The sequence below is a fragment of the Polypterus senegalus genome, chromosome 9, assembly GCF_016835505.1.
Source record: "Polypterus senegalus isolate Bchr_013 chromosome 9, ASM1683550v1, whole genome shotgun sequence".
In the NCBI taxonomy this organism is placed as follows: Eukaryota; Metazoa; Chordata; class Cladistia; order Polypteriformes; family Polypteridae; genus Polypterus; species Polypterus senegalus.
Genome location: NC_053162.1, coordinates 108,071,286 through 108,089,649, shown reverse-complemented (window position 1 = coordinate 108,089,649; position 18,364 = coordinate 108,071,286). Strand labels below are relative to the sequence as shown.

Genomic DNA, 18,364 nt, shown 5'->3' with positions numbered 1-18,364 from the left:
GTTAAAGTAAATATGTTAATGTTCCCTGCCCAGAATCTACCTAGCTAGTGAGGAGCATGATTGGCTGTAGTTATGGATGACAACAATATGGCCTGTTTTGGTCATAGTAGATTACTTATTTTGATTATGGTACTATGGTTGGCATATTGGCAATTGTTTGTTACTTACGTTATTTATGTGAAATCTGCCCCAATTTGTTTACAAAGTCTAAAAGGCAAACAAATAAAATTTTTACTTACCGTATATACTCGAATATAAGCCGAGTTGTTCAGCACCCAAAATGTGCTGAAAAATGTCACCCTCAGCTTATATTCGAATCAGGTCCCGCTGCCCCCACACATGTTCAGTCTCTCCCTGTGCAGCGAGAGAGAGAGAGAGAGAGAGAGACACGAGAGAGAAAGAGAGACGCACAAGAAAGAGAGACACGCACGACAGAGAGAGAGAGAGAGAGAGACACGCACGAGAGAGAGAGAGAGAGAGAGACACACACATGCACGAGAGAGAGAGGGAGAAAGAGAGGGCTGGCCTCAGAAGGCTTTCTCGACCATTGTTTTAACCTCGTATTTAATGAAGACTTTTTTCTATTGGATTTTAACCTCCACTTCACTTCTGTTTACAGCGATCGGTTTGTAGCGTGCATTGTTGCAATGTTACTTTTCTTGGTGGTTTATTAAATTACGGATTTTTCAAATGTTAATTTTTTTCCCTCTGCTTAAAACTCATTTAAAAAAAAAATAAAAAATATTTTAAGCATGCGGTTCGTAGCTCTATAGTGTAAACTCTTGCAGTGTTAGTTTTCTCTGTTGTTCAAGGTTTTCTCATTGTTATTCAATGTTTTTACATTTAGCTTACTACTACGCTGTGCATTCTATGGTATAATTAACTATATTTGTGCTTAAAAATCTTTAAAAATATATATTTACATACAGTTCGTACAGTCTGGAACAGATTAATTGTATTTACATACAATCCAGTGGGGGAAATTACTTCGGGTCACAACCAAATCGGGTTAACGACCACAGTTTTGGAACAAATTACCGTCGTGAACCGAGGTTCCACTGTACCTGGTTTGGTCTGCGGGTGGTAGAAGAACTGCTGCGGGCTCTGTGTGGTGCTGTGCAGCCTCTGTGAGACTCATTCCGGGCTGTGTACTCAAATAATGAGCTGATGCCTCAATTAATGTACGGTAATTTTATTGGTATTTTTTTTGTTTATTGAAACTTACCAGTAGCTGCTGCATTTCCCACCCTAGGCTTATAGTCGAGTCAATAAGTTTTTTCTAGGTAAAATTAGGTACCTTGGCTTATATTCAGGCAGCTTATACTCGGGTATATATGGTATATATTCCAATGTTTAATGCAAACAAATGGCATTTCCACTTCATAAAGTGTTAGCGTTAGACCAGAGCGTAACACAGGCTGCGAAAATCTTGCACAACTTTGCAAAAAGCGTTAGTCCCAAGAGTCATTTGGGCAACTGTACAGATGCATCTCGCATAAGCATTAGAACCGAGAATCACTCGGGCTGTAAAAGTGCTGTCAGTGCTACCATTCTTTGGAGAAACTATGTCTTGAGTGTAGATTTTAACTAATTATGAAATATCTGCTCTTTACCAACAATGAAGACTTTGATGAGAATACCCATCCAGCACCCAAAATTAAGAAAATTTGGGAAGTATACCAGGCTATTCTAGTAAAATTTCAGACCTTTACATTCTAGATCGTAATGTGAGCATCGGCGAAAGTCTCATGCCTAATAAGGGCAGATTGTCACGGATACAGTACATCACATCAAAACGAGCAAGATTTGGCATAAATCTTTTACAAGCTTTGCGAATCTGAAACGGGATACAATGGTAATTTGGTTCTGTACACAAAGAAAAGGGCAACATGTGATCTGAAATACAATCAGTACGGTGTTGCTATGTCATCGGTGCCAACTTGGATAGATGCTCTGCTGGATCAAGGTTACTGTGTAACTATGGACATTTTTTATACTTCACCAGAGCTATTTGACATCTTGCTGCAAAGAAAGACTGACGCGTATGGAACAGTGCATCCTAACAATCAAGGTATGCCTGAAGACTTTGACAGAGCTAAATTACAGCAAGGTACACCAGTAGCTTTGCAAAAGGGTAAAGTGATTGCACTGAAATGGAAAGACTAGAAAGATATTTATCTTCTTAGCATTGCACATAATGCAGTTACAGTCACTATACAAGTAAAAGGCAACAAGCAGTTTATGAAGCCTTGTGCTGTGGTCAACTACAATGGCACAATGAGCAATGTAAATTGTGCAGATCAAGAATTAACTTTCCATCCCATTATGCGGAGACAACAAAAGAAATACTACAAAAAGATATTTTCTTATCTGGTGGAACAGTGCATTTGGAATGGATTTATGTTATACAAACAAAAAGCCAGCGAAATTACATCTCATGCAAACTTCACATGCCTGCTTGTAGAACAAATCATTGCTGCCCGCACATCCACCATCCACACTTACTGCTATATAGTTATGGTCAACCCAGCACATCGTGGATCAATCCAGAGCATCTTATTGGTACACATTTTATTGATTATATATATATATATTTTTTTTTTTAACTCTTTCGAGATTCTCCCCAACAGGGCAACACACAGAAATATTATTGATGCGTCTGTCGAGGGCTGCTTGTCCGACACTGAGGCAACTAACTACAGGTTCACAGCATCCTGCAGGTTTGCAGCACCACAGAGGCAATGGCAAGCTCACTGCCTTCTTGTGCAATGCGTCTGTCGCTTGATGGGTGAAGCGGGGAAAATTATAATTTGGCCACTGACATGGCCCCAGCCTGCCCGTTTTCTGTGTTTATGTGTAGTAGAGGGGTAGCTGCCGCTGCAATAAATAACCTTGCTGTTCCTGCTTCAAGTTGAATTAGATGATTTTCCCCAAATCCTTAGACTCCGCCTCTTCTTTTGGGTGCAAGGCAGCAACTCACTCACCACAATATATCTCTTAACACAAAAAAAACAATCCAACTTGTACCTGTGCAGTGTGCTGTTCAGAAATCGATAAATCTGAAAAGATAATCCGAAAAGAAACATGCTACTATTGTCCCAACTGTGACGTTGGATTGTGTCTTTCACCGTGCTTTAAGATTTAGCACACAAATGACTCATTTTGAGTTGATATACTATTTTGGCATTATTTGTGGTATTATTAATACTGTTATTATTTTTGTTATTATTTTTCATTTCATATTATTTTTATTATTACTATTATATGTGTACTTATTATACTTTTGAGATTTAATAAAAATGTGCTTTTTCATGTAAAATAAAAAATGCAACACTTTTTACGTTTTTCTGGAATAAAATGCAATGCTAAGGAGGTTAATATATGCCTTCTCTAAACATTTGTTTTAGATGTCTCCGTTAGTGAGTGTGGGAGCCAGGTCAAGGCTGGGTGCTACAGTGATAACAACATAACTAAAACAATGTGTTATTCTAATTATGAAGATATTTGACTTCAACATTAGAACCATCGAACACTTAGAATTTGTTTAATAACACTGATGAATGAGTAGTGCACTAATTACATCCTGCAATGTGAAAATACTGAAAAAGAAAGCTACACAGCAGGACAAACAAACTCTTAAGATCTTTCACATCAGTGGTTTTGCAAGTTCAACTCAGCATGCAAAACAGAAAATTATAGATTAAATATAGTAAATGAAACATGCAACACTTTTCACATAATTATAAATATTTAACAGTACGAAAAGGAAAAAATGAAAAATGTTTCACTGACTTACATTGCAAGTGTAATGCACTTCATCTAATGCATATTTTTGCTTGAAATGTTCTGGAGGGTGGATCCTAGAAAAAAGAAACAAAGATTAGAAAGTGTTATCAAAAGAGATTTACTTAAGGAAAAATACTGAAAAAAATGTAAGCAAAATGTACAAAAATAATTTTGACAACATACACTCATGTTAAAAATTAAACACATCCCTTAACATATGTGGACATATGAAGAAGATCTAATCTTCAGTCTATATTCTTTCTATAGAGAAAGGGAATTTAACAGACATCACACCACAATTATATTTTGTAGCACATTTTATAATTTAAACAAACAAATGCAGATTTCACATGTGGAAAAAGTACACAAAAGCACCCTGACAGCAGAAAGCAGGATGCTGGCAGAAAAAAATTTAAGAACACCTATAATTTCATCTTAGGACCTACAGGTAGCTCCAGCCACTGTAGATGTCAATGTGCATGAGTCTACCATTAGAAAGAGACTGCACAAATTAGATCTACATGGTAGGTGCACCAAGCCCAGAAAGAACAACAGAGCAAGACTAAACTTTGCCCATGAACACCTATGCAAAGACCAGGAACATCTGGAATAATGTGACCGGGACAGACAAGGCAAAGATGGAGTTATTTGACCACAATACTTGAAGACATGTATGGCCAAAACTAAAGACACTATTTGACCAGAAGGACCTGATACAAAATGTAAAGCATGGCAGTGGAAATGTTAGATTGGTGTTGCCTTGCTACATCATGATCTGGAAAGCTCACTATCATATAATCCGCTATGAATTCTTCATTGTACTAGAGTGTTCTTAACAATAATATGAGATCATTTGTCAGAAGATTGAAGCTCCAATGAAAGACGACGTTTGGAGAAACCTTCCTCTAGAGAACATGCTGCAGCTGCCACTATGACCTGAATCTATGATTAACCTACTCAAACTATACAGGGCATTGTTGCATGCCAGTGCGCAATTTGGGATGAGTTGCAGAGATGATTTTTTGATTAAGAAAATGTGATTTTTTATTTTTGCATAAATGAATGGATTCCATGCAATAATCACAGCTGCCCTACTTGACTAAACATTGTTTTAGAAAACCAAAGGGAAAAAGATTGTCAGGCTTGTTGGACTGAATGGCCTTCTCAGGTCAAAAGGATTCTAATGATCTAAATCAAAGTAAACGCTGATACAAACTTCCAATCCAGCTTTATTTAATACTAGCAAAATACCCACGCTTTGCAGCGGAAAAGTACTGCATTAAAATTTTTATTAAGAAGAAAATTAAACCTTTTTAAACTGGGAAAATATGTCAATAATTATTTGTTAAGGATCTCTTTGTATACCATGTTGTCAGTTCGGCCCTCCGGTTGTAACATGACCAAGCTGTGCGCTGAGCTTACTCTTGAGCATGTAAATTACAGTTGGCCATGTGAACAGTAATCTTGTCTCAAATCTCACAGCTTGGATTGCTGCTGTCATAATCGGTTTGATTTTCATGGTTTGTTTCAATTACGACAGTATTTACAGGATTTGTTTTGTTGAAGTGACATTCGGCATCTGTCAAGCGTTATAAGCACACAACTGGTTTATTCGATAAAATCACATCCAGCTTTTGAGAGTTTAAACATTCATAAACATCAAAGTGTCCACTACTGAAATCGTCACCTTTGAATCTAAGATGTTTAAGAGGCATTGGCGGTTTGTCGAAAGGTGTAAAATATTTGGCCATTTCGGTACACTTGAAAACGACAACCGAACAATTCAGCAGCAGCAATCAACTCACATGCAGAACCATAGGTGAAGGGCTTAAGCATTTCACTCTTATAGTGCTCCTGTGTAGTATAATTATCTCCTGTACCGTCATCAGTCCACACCTTGAACCTGTCCCAGTCATTCAATACATAAGACACAATGTTCCTCCGGATATCAAGAGTGAGCCTGATATGGCCATGCAATATGTAACAAAGAGAATGGAAAAGGTAGGTGGTATCTCCGGGCATGGAAACCACTCGGTAAGTGACAGTTCTTTGATCGATAGTGATCATCTCGATAGACATGGTAATGGGAGTTGGAATGATAAAGGAAATGGGTACCTGAGCAATGGAAAGTAAGTGTAAAATACCTATACAATAACTATAATTGTAATAAATAAACAATAAAACAGTGGAGAAGCCGTGGATTAAACAAAAATGCAGTAGTTATCAGTAGGGAGACATGAATCACGTGGCGAAGCAAGGAAGGGAATGTAGAGACCGGAGAGACAGGCAGGCAGCCAACAACGTGGGAGGCGTTGGGATGGGGGACCCAACGCCACCTTACACGGTGACCGAGGTGCAGGCTATGGACATATATATGTACGTAAGTAGGATTCAGTTAGCGTTGGGAACCTGTGTACCAAATTTCTTGAAGATGGGCCCATAAGTAACAAAGATTGTTGAAAAGTTCAATATGGCAGCTGACAGTGGCATCATACCACCGAAATGAGTACGTACATTGGTTTCGGTTAGTGCAGGGAAGCCGCCAACCAAATTTCGAGAAGATGGGGCCATAAATAAGAAAGTTCAACATGGCGGACGTTGTTGACCGTTATGACCATTACGAGAAGAATTTCGAAATGAAGCCTGCTTATCTTTTGTAAGTAAGCTGTAAGGAATGAGCCTGCCAAATTTCAGCCTTCTACCTACACGGGAAGTTGGAGAATTAGTGACATTTGAAAATTTCAATATGGCGGCCGACAGTGGCGTCATACGACCGAAATAAGTACGTACATCGGTTTTGGTTGGTGCAGGGAAGCCACCTACCAAATTTCATGAAGATGGGGTCAGCCTTCTACTTACACGGGAAGTTTGAAAATTGATGACGTTGGAAAGTTCAATATGGCGGCTGACAGTGGCATCATACCACCGAAATGAGTATGTACATTGGTTTCGGTTAGTGCAGGGAAGCCACCTACCAAATTTCGAGAAGATGGGGCCATAAATAAGAAAGTTCAACATGTGGACATTGTTGACCGTTATGACCATTACGCGAAGAATTTCGAAATGAAACCTGCTTAACTTTTGTAAGTAAGCTGTAAGGAATGAGCCTGCCAAATTTCAGCCTTCTACCTACACGGGAATTTGGAGAATTAGTGATGAGTCAGTGAGTGAGGGCTTTGCCTTTTATTATCTACTAGCAAAATACCCGCGCTTCGCAGCGGCAAAGTAGTGTGTTAAAGAAGCAATGAAAAGAAAAGGAAACATTTTGAAAATAACGTAACCTGATTGTCAATATAATTGTTTTGTCACTGTTGTGAGTGATGAGTGTTGTTGTCATATATATATATATATATATATATATATATATATATATATATATATATATATATATATATATATATATATTTACACACACACACACATAAACATATATATATACATATCTATACATATACACATATATACATACATATATATCTACATATATACACACACATATATACACACATATACATACATACACACACATATATACACACAAATACATATATATATATACATACATACATACAAACACACATATATAAACATATATATACATATACATACATATCTACATATATACACACACAGCTATTTCGTATCAGTGCAATACGCTGTTTGTTAAAACGGTTGACTCTCTTACGTGCAATAACAAATCAAATCATTCAGTTGTCTTTGCTCATATGTCATTTTAGAGCTGGGCGCCTGGCATCTTTTTTTGGCCACAAGTTCGTTTCTGTTTGGTGTGAGGTTCTGTGTTGTGGAGATTCTCAGGATGGATTGCAGGTGCTCATCAGTGAAGCGACTCCTGTGTGCTGTTTTGTTAGTCTTTATCACTGAGAAGAGCTTCTCACACAGATATGTGCTACCAAACATGCACAAGGTTCGAGCCGCATGTAGACGGACTTTTTTTGTTCTTCAAAGTCACCAAAGCGCCGTGCAAACTCAGTGCGCAATAACTGTAGTAAGCGGTAAGTGTTACGCAAGGCAGCTGAAGCGCTGCATTATGGGATCTGTAGTTTATTGTGTTACCAGCGCTTCATATACCCGGCTTTAATAACAATAATACAGTATATAAAATGATCTCGGGCGGATATAATTACGCCGGGCGGATGTGGCCCGGGCCCTTGAGTTTGACACATATGGACTAAATAGAACTTGAAAAGATATATTTTTTCAAATGTGATCGCAAATTCAGATAGAGTTGACGCAGCACTACAGCCTGCATGCCTCAATGAGTCATCCTCCCTCGCTCTTACTTTTTTACCGTTCATCTAATGAATACACTGAGTATGGCTTTACCAAAACAATCATTGATGGCGAATAAAGTATCCATTATTCGAGTATGTAGAGCGGGATATATATATATACATATATATATACCGCGTATCGCAGCGAGAAGTAGTGTGTTAAAAAGGTAGAAAAGAAAAGGGAACATTTTAAAAATAACGTAACATGACTGTCAATATACAGTATTTGTTTTGTGAGTGTTACTGAGTGTTGCTGTCATCAAGGATTTGATTATCATTATTTCTTTCAATCAGGTTCGTATTTGTAGGATGTGTTGTGTTCAAGTTACATTCCGTGTTTGTCAATCGTTGTAAAGATGACAGGTTTCATTCATCGATTCGTTTCTTACTGCATCAATAAACAGCTCGTCTTCTTCTTTATCTGAGACCTGACACACTGCATGCACGGGTTTTTTACACTGTCTTCCTTTAGCGGGACATTGACTTTTTCCACCGTGTGCTTTGTTTCCATAGTAGCTGCATTTATGAATATGCTTATCAGACGCTTCATATTTTTGCTGCCTTTTCAATTGTGTAATTCGGTTTTGTTCAGCCTCTTTGGAACTGTTGCTTTTATCTGTGCACTCGCGCCAGTTCACGTGAGCCGCTCGTGTACATGCATCGAAGGTTCCCAGCTGTGCTGGTGCCATCTTGTGCTATGTCCATAGCTTTATTTAATGTTACCTTAGTCCTGGCACTTAAAACTTTCTCTCGCAGTTTCGCTGAGTTTGTGTCAAACACCACCCTGACCATCTCATCTTCCTCTCCATAAGCACAGTCCTTCACCCGTGAATATTTACCCGTGGCAGTTTGCTATTGGATTGCCGCTGACGGACGGCCTTCTATGGGCAGGCACTAAATTACAAACGCCAGCGCAGCCTGTCTATGAACTTAATTTAAAGTGTAGGTTTACATCGTGCTTTGTTTCCGAAGTAGCAGAACTCATGAATATGGTTGTATATGTGACTCGCTCGCTTCTTATTGTTTCGCTGCCTTCTCAATTATATAATGCATGTTTTCTTGAGCGCTTTTTGAGGTCTTCCTGGTTTTCTATGTACTGCGTGATTACGTGGGAGGCGTGATGATGTCACACGAAACTCCGCCCCACGGCGTTGAAGCTCATCTCCATTACAGTAAATGGAGAAAACTGCTTCCAGTTATGACCATTACGCATAGAATTTCGATATAAAACCTGCCCAACTTTTGTAAGGAAGCTGTAAGGAATGAACCTGCCAAATTTCAGCCTTCCACCCACACGGGAAGTTGGAGAATTAGTGATGACTCAGTGAGTGAGTCAGTGAGTGAGTGAGTGAGTGAGTGAGTGAGGGCTTTGCCTTTTATTAGTATCTATACTAATAAAAGGCAAAGCCCTCACTCACTCACTCACTCACTGAACACAACACATCCTACAAATACGAACCTGATTGAAAGAAATAATGATAATCAAATCCTTGATGACAGCAACACTCAGTAACACTCACAAAACAAATACTATATATTGACAGTCATGTTACGTTATTTTTTAAATGTTCCCTTTTCTTTTCTACCTTTTTTAACACACTACTTCTCCGCTGCGATACGCGGGTATATATATATGTATATATATATATATCCCGCTCTACATAATCGAATAATGGATACTTTATTCACCATCAATGATTGTTTTGGTAAAGCCATACTCAGTGTATTCATTAGATGAACGGTAAAAAAGTAAGAGCGAGGGGAGGATGACTCATTGAGGCATGCAGGCTGTAGTGCGCGTCAACTCTATCTGAATTGCGCGATCACATTTGAAAAAATATATCTTTTCAAGTTCTATTTAGTCCATATGTTTCAAACTCAAGGGCCGGGGTCACATCCGCCCGGCGTAATTATATCCGCCCGAGATCATTTTATATACTGTATTATTGTTATTAAAGCCCGGGTATATGAAGCGCTGGTAACACAATAAACTACAGATCCCATAATGCAGCGCTTCAGCTGCCTTGCCGAACACTTACCGCTTACTACAGTTATTGCGCACTGAGTTTGCACGGCGCTTTGGTGACTTTGAAGAACAAAAAAAGTCCGTCTACATGCGGCTCGAACCTTGTGCATGTTTGGTAGCACATATCTGTGTGAGAAGCTCTTCTCAGTGATAAAGACTAACAAAACAGCACACAGGAGTCGTTTCACTGATGAGCACCTGCAATCCATCCTGAGAATCTCCACAACACAGAACCTCAAACCAAACAGAAACGAACTTGTGGCCAAAAAAAGATGCCAGGCGTCCAGCTCTAAAATGACATATGAGCAAAGACAACTGAATGATTTGATTTGTTATTGCACGTAAGAGAGTCAACCGTTTTAACAAACAGCGTATTGCACTGCAATATATGTAGATATGTATGTTTATGTATATATATGTTTATATATATGTGTGTGTGTATGTATGTATATGTGTGTATGTATGTATATGTGTGTATATATATATGTGTGTGTATATATGTAGATATATATATATATGTAGATATATATATATATGTAGATATATATATATATATATATAGATATATATATATATATAGATATATATATATATATATGACAACAACACTCATCACTCACAACAGTGACAAAACAATTATATTGACAATCAGGTTACGTTATTTTCAAAATGTTTCCTTTTCTTTTCATTGCTTCTTTAACACACTACTTCGCTGCGAAGCGCGGGTATTTTGCTAGTTATAGATATAGCACCAATAGTGACAAGTTTCAATGAAATAATAATAAATAAACCTGGTACAAAAGAGTAAGGAAGATAGAACTTACTTTCCCATCCAAGTTGCATAAATTTCTGGTAGTTTGGGTATAAATAGCATACTTTTCCCAGTATCCACGTCAATAGCTCCATAGCAACCTGCTTCAGTCACTCCAAATGTCCAATGAAAAAAGGATTCCTTTATATACATGCAAAAGAAAAAAATGTATTACTGCTGCTGCTATTTAATAAGACAGTCATGAAAACTTAATTGACCCAACCCGACCATCACCACAGAAACCAAAGCTTTTCCTTCTGAGGGGGAAAAAAATAGATGCTTACCATTGCTCAACAAAAACAACCAGTAAGTAAAAGGTAAATGTTAATAGCGACAAAGCATTTCTCTCTACAATACAAAATATAGTCTGCATTGTTTCGTGTCTACACTCTGCTGACTGTTACTGATTTTGATTACAACTTATTAAAAACAGGTCTAAGATATTTTTGAAAAATTTCCACTTATTCACCATTATTCATTCACCAATAAAAATATGTTGACTTATGTTTCATATACATTTTCAAAACAAGCCTCCAGATGAACTTCTGCACAGGATTGATTTTTAAAGCACATTCCCTTCATCATTTTAAGAGGTCTCATTCTACACTCACCTACTCCCACAAAGAACAACCCTCATTTTGTAAACACCTCTGATCATTTGTCTGCAATCTGTTAAATGGCAGGATGAAAGGAAAGCAGGTCTCTGTTGCTGTTTCAGTCAAAAGGTCCATGAGACCTGGCCTTTTGAAGGATGCAAAAAAAAAAAAAAAATTCCAAGGCTGTCTAACAGAACTGATGCTTGGACACTTTATAGACATCCCTTGAAAAAACGGCATGGCCCAAAGTGAACTAGGAAGGGAGTGCAAACCTGGGAACCAATACAACTTAAAGTCAGGAGGTGATTAGGGAGATGAACTTAATCCCAGGTCAGGGAGAGAAAGTGAGTGACGGGAGCTGCAGTTCTTTAATGGTACATTTGTAGTGGGAAAGTGCAATTTTCATTCTTCACTGAAATACACTGGACAATACTAGAAAAAAGTGTGAGTTTCAGTTAAACCATTACTCACATCACACAGAATGCATTATTAGTGCACTGTAGACAAGACATGATTCGCATCAAACCAACAATGTCAACAAAAAAAAAAAAGAACATAAAATCAGCAACAAAATTAAACAGAAAGTGACCCATGCTGTGGCAACTACAAGGGTACATTCATTTGTTTTCAATTGTGAAGCCAAAAATACCTCATCTTTTCATCAGTGGTTCTAGCAATGTCATCAGCCCGAAGATCCCACACCAAGGTTTGTTTTCCAACAGTGTGAACAAAAACTTCACTATTACTTCAACAAGAACTTGAAGTATGTGAAGTTTCACAGTCGGTGTTAGGGCCTGAATTTCAGTATGGGGATTTTGTGAATTTTTTAAAATCCCACATGGTTACTTAAATAAAAAGGGTGACTATCTCCTAAGCATTCAATGCAAAAAGGTCTCTATTATGGCCTATTGTATCCTGTTATGGAATTAGTTCAGAAATAAAAATACATCATTCATCCAGCCCAATAATGCAACCAGAGGTTAGTTTCAACCATTTTAACTTCTTTTTTTTCGGTGAAATACATAATACAAGATGTTGTGAGTAATAATGCTTAACTATAATATTCCACCTCCGATTGCAATGGGTATAGCTATAGTTATACCATTTATTCACTTTCTTAGCAGCTTATCTTGTTCAGGATTGGGGGGTGCAGGCTGAAAATTTCTATTCTGGCTGCATTGGGTGTGAAGTAGTAACCATGCTGTACACCAGCATCATGTACATCCATACCAGGTAATAAACTAGGATCAAGATAAATGAGTCATGGCATATACAGCTGGCATGACGAAAACTGTTCTTTGCCTGAGAAAAGAGGCAGAGGTCACAAGTTGTATTGTCGTAAGACGCATACTGTAGGTTGCAAGTCGACGATTACCTGTACACTATATTGCCACCACACAGATATATGAGATAGTGGGACAAGCCATGTGCAATAATATGGAGTTAGCCCACCCTGTATAGCTGTAACAGCCTCCCTTCTTCTGGCAAGGCTTTCCTCAAGATTCTGGAATGTGTCTGTGGGAATTTGTGCCCATTCAGCCAAGAGTATTTATGAAGCCAGTTAGGACAAAAATACCTAGCTTGTACATGGTGTTCCTATTCATCCCAAAAGTGTTTAAACATGGTTGAGGAGCATCCTTCCATAAAGTGCAACTCAAGTTCCTTCATACCAAAATGACACAGTCATGCTGGAACAGAAGAGGGCCTTTAACACAGTGTTGCTACAGAGTTGAAAGCACGCAACCGTCTAAAATAACTTTGTATGCTGTTGCCATAAGAGAACCCTGCACTGGAAGCAAAGTACCTAGGCCAAACCCTGAAAACACACCCCCAGATCATTATCCCTCCTCCATCCAAACTTTGCAGTAAACACTATTCATTGCAAAAGGTAGTGTTATCCTGGCATTCGCCAAAAACCATATTCTACCATTGAACTGACAAGCAGTGAAGTGTGATTCATCCAGAGTACAATGGTGGCATGCTTTGCTTTACACCACTCCAGCCGAATCTGGACATTGCACACAGTAATGTAAGGCTTGTGTGCAGTTGCACAGCCATGGAAACCAAATTCATGAAGCTCCAAATGCACAATTTCTTGTGCTGATGTTACTTTCATAAGTGGTTTAAAACTCTGCTGTAAATGAAGCAACAGAGGAAACGAATGTTTCAAGCACAAAAAGAGCACTTATCACAAAATTAGACATACTCTTTAGAAACTTGGTATCATAAAACTATTTGTGTGTACCAAGTAAATAATTGTGAAAGTCAGTCTCTTCTGTGTTATGTCTGTCTAGTTTGTCTGTGTCCTGTCTCACATGTCAATAAATAAATGCAGTGGTTATCTTCTTATATAATACGCTACCGTGGCTGTTCATTTCTCTGTCCAGAATTTTAAACCACCTGTAGCTCGCAATTCGTTTGACCATTTGACCTGAAATTTGGTACACATATACTACGTGACGTCTACTATCCGCTTTCAGGGTTAGGATTGACTTTTTTTTTTTGTTTTCTTTATTTCATCTTATACAATTTCTTGTCTTAGGAATTTGTTAGTTTTCGCATACCCCTTGGCGTCAGAGCGCAGGGTCAGCCATTGTACAGAGCCCCTGGAACAATTGAAAGTTAAGGGCCTTGCTCAAGGGCCCAGCAAAGTAAGATCTCTTTTGGCAGTGACGGGGATTCGAACTAGAAACCTTTGGGATACCAGCTCAGATGCTTAGATTCAGAGACACCACTCCGCCCCAAATTCAAGGTCATTCCCCTTTTTATTTTACTGTAGAATCAACTCTCGGCAGCAGGGTGGCAGTGCGGCGCAGTTCTCATTCCCTCCCACCTTCGCCATCACTTACCCTATCTCTTTATATCATTCTTCAGGCAGATCAAAGACTTAAGTGCCAGCTTAAGTGAAACATTAAGGAAAACATACTAAGTAATTGCAACACAAACACTGAGTTAATCAGTTTTAATGCGAAAAGATGCTGACGAAACAAGAGAAGCAGAGTGCCGCTAGGGTGGAGAAAAGAAGAGCTGCTCAGTAAGCAGCAAGTGCATCAACCTCTGAGCAAACTGACAACTAGTAGGATGCCTTTGATTGAAACTAATTATGAACAATGAAATCCACAGAGTAACTAATCAGACAGTGATGAGGTGTCTAACTTGGCTCTCAGTATTACAAGGGTAAAAGGATTAATAATTTAAAATGACCAATTAAATCACACTTCTTATTGTAGCAATACAAGAGACTTGAAGTTAAAAGACACATTAAAATTCAAATACAACATTAAAAAGGGTGACAAACCTTTACAAGTACCATAAATTTACACCGGCTGTTACAGACTCAAATCAAATGTATGTTTTAATTCTAAAATAGTAAGAAAAAAAGCAGTTCACTTCTCAAAACGGAATCGTGTGGGATCGAACCCATGAACATTTGATTACCAGTTAGCATCTCTCACCGTTACACCACCAAAGCAGTCGCGCTAATCCCTAATCGGGTTCTTTTTCTGTAGTTATATTCTTGAATAAAAACACACTTGTTTTGTTATACTTGTACCTTTTGTGAAAGTGTTTATTTGGTAAAAAGACTTGAGCAGAGAAAGCCTTGTACAGCGTTGGGGGGATGTGAGAGCAGGCTGCTTGCTGCTTATCGATACATTTAAAAGACAAAAGACGCTGATGGAGAGGTGCGAAGGGTTTGAAGGTGGAACGGATTTTTTCGTAGGCTTTTGTAATTCTAGTGTTAATTCACATTATGAAGAAACAATTTTAGCTAACGGTGCTTCATTTAGCATAAATCCGCTTTGAAAACGCAAAAGAAAAGAAAGCTTTATGCCCATAACAAAAGGGGTCAAGTAAAACAGAGAAAATGTGGCAAACTAAGTATGAAATTTCAACTTTTGTTCAGATGATGAAGTCAGCATCAGCACTGCTACAGCAAGTAAGTCGGCATATTCTGTTCTCTCACAGAGAAATGTGTATGCGTCATGAAAAGTAGCCATTCTGGTCAGAAGTAAAAGGTGGTGTAGCTTTTGTTTACGGATTATGTATCCATTTATGCAGTAATTTTGTCTAAAGTATGCATAACTGGACTGACAGCATCCTACTCAGCTAATTGTGTATTTCATTTCTGAGTAAAATTTCAGTACGCAGCCAACAATGGGTATTCATTACCAATGGGTTGCTGATGAAAAGCTTTTTACCATCATAGTGCCTTGCATTTATTATTATTGCTCTTGTGGAAATGCTCCGGGTATATATTCTTCTGCATGTGGAAATCTGGCAAGTTCTCTTACTGCTAGGTGCAAAATAACTGTAGACATTTTAGTAGATAAATGGGGAGTTTTAATGTAAACTATTAAGTTTCCAACATTTGCTCGGCAGATATATAATCAACGTCAAAACACAATCAGCTTTCTAAACATTTAGGCTTATGAAAATGTCTTGCTGGTTTAGAGACACAAAATATTTCAGCAGCAGCAATACATTTAATAATATACCTTTGCTTTACTGTGATGTTACAAAATCTATTGCCCAAATCCACCACAAGTGATATCATGGTACCTGGCAAACAGCATTTTTTTTTCAATAACAATTAAAAGAATGCATTAATCTTAAGACTGGGTATAGCTCATCCTCAATTACGAACATATCCCTGTCCCTCTATTACTAGTCCTTTCATAAGTATAATCCCTTTTACTTAAGTGAGAAAGGCTGTATAACCATGCAGTGCAGATGAGGGATGGATTATGTCATAGTTATCATATTTCCAATTTGTTAACCATGGCAGAACCTTCATATTTTTTGATGCCCCTGAAAGTATAAAACTTATCTTTGAGAAATGATAAACTACTTAGAAAATCTCCAGCACCAGACCAAAAGTGCCATTGCTTTAACATCTGCCAACAATAAACAAACAATGTTTAGGGCCCAATATTTGAACTGTCTGAACCTATTTGCCAGTCATCAAGCAGACCAAAGATCTCTGGAGGTGATAAACAGCTAGCGCTTGTGCACTGTCACATCAGTTACATTAAAAATATATTTTCCAAATGGCAATAAAGGTAACTTCTGCTCACAGACGCCAAGCAAGCTTCAACAAAAGCATCCCACATTTATTCCTGTGCGAAGTTCCAATATACTCTCCTGAACGATACAACTGAATTTTCGGTTTGGAAAAAGGTAAATATTTAAGATACTAAACAGGGCAGCGCACACAATCATACCCTCATAGCCAGAGCAGTAAGCTTTTTGACAAAATTTGTTAGGTGTGGCATCTCATTTTTGCTAAACATATTTAGTATTTTTACCTACTGTCAATTATCTTTGGAGTCTTGGTATAATGTTAGCCAAGCACTGTAGCCATCACTTTTCCCATGAATGCTATGATGGTAAAGGGCAGCAACAGAATTATCTTACTTGTTGTTGCAAGAACAAGAAAGCTTCTGGCTTTCCATCTACCAACACAGAGACTTTAGCATGACCCAAAATGGGTAGAGAGGTTGTCAATAAAGTAAAAAGTGCCCTAGTATAATTTGTCTTGGATTAAGGCATCAGCCAAGTAAATAAATTAAATGAAATAATAAAGTTCAACATTATGCTCAGTTTTTACTCCTCTAAATTTTTAATCGATTTCCATTCATTATCACAGACTGTTCACTGACTGACTGACAGACAGACAGACAGACAGACAGACAGACTCTTACTCATGGTCTGAACACACACCAGAATGACAAAAAAGAAAGAAAGAAAAAAAAAACTGACTTGGCAGTTACAGTCACAGTGAGACATTATAATGGGCATAACAAAAGGAGCCTTGGTAGTGTTTCTTGACACATTTCTGCTAAATAATTAGTTGGCTAAAAGTACTCAGTGTTAGTGTTTGACAGAGAGGAAGTGCAGCGTCATTCTTAATACCACTCAATTTTACTTTAATTCTCTCCTTCATTACTACCTCCAGGTGATCTAGAGTGCATATTAGAACCAAATATGCCCTTTTAACATGTTGCTGATTCAGTGGTAAGCACTTGAATTGATGGTACAGGCCCAGCACACCACAGCGTAGAAAAATCACACAGGCCATCACAGAATTGTAGAGTATGTAAAGAATGTCATTATCAGCATTAAAGGAATGCATCATCCTAAAAAAAAATGCCTGCTCTCCCTTTTCTTACATAGTTCATCTGTGTTACAAGACCAGTTCATCATGTCATTCATGTTGACACCCAAGTATCTGTAGCAGTGAACTATTTACATCCATTCCCTGAATAATAACTGGACATAAAGGCCCTTTAGTGTGGCAAAAGTCAATAACCAGTTCCTTGGTTTTCCTGAGGTTATGTTCCAGTTAATTTGCAGCTAATATCTGATGTGAACAACTGTTTTTGACCACATCAGGATGGCTAGCACAAGCAGAAAGTAATTATTAAGAACTGGAATGGATGATCTTCTGGCCAACAACAGAAGACTTTTAAAAATACTAAATGCCAGAATAAATCAAGTATATACAGAGCAGGCAATATCATTTAATGAAATGTAAGAATATTGTATACATCCATACAGCCATGATGAAAACAAATGAATGAAGAATTCAGGGTAATGGAGGGCAAATACAAATCAGAAAAATGTACAGAAATATGTTCAAAAACTAAATCTCCAATGGAACATTAGAAACTACAAAAAATTAAGGTTTAGTCAAGAAACAATGTAAGAAATAAGGTTAACAAGGATTATGACGCATCACTGTATGTAAATTAAACAAGAGGTTAAAAAAATGCATAAATGAATAAAAAGATTATGGTCATTCCAAAATGTAAATACCAGTTAAAACAGAATAAAAAAAACCATTTGCTGAACC

The 18,364-nt window shown here is 37.8% G+C and overlaps 1 protein-coding gene across 1 annotated transcript in view; it reads right to left on the bottom strand.

The window, feature by feature from the left end:
• The window catches only part of pepd (peptidase D), a 308,318-nt gene that overhangs the window by 249,256 nt on the left and 40,698 nt on the right, over positions 1–18,364 (bottom strand). The window contains exons 3-4 of the mRNA XM_039763568.1: positions 10,929–11,056; positions 3,797–3,860 (exon numbers count right to left, since the gene is read on the bottom strand). Of these exons, the coding sequence (XP_039619502.1) occupies positions 3,797–3,860; positions 10,929–11,056 (192 nt within the window). The remainder of the gene's footprint in view (positions 1–3,796; positions 3,861–10,928; positions 11,057–18,364) is intronic.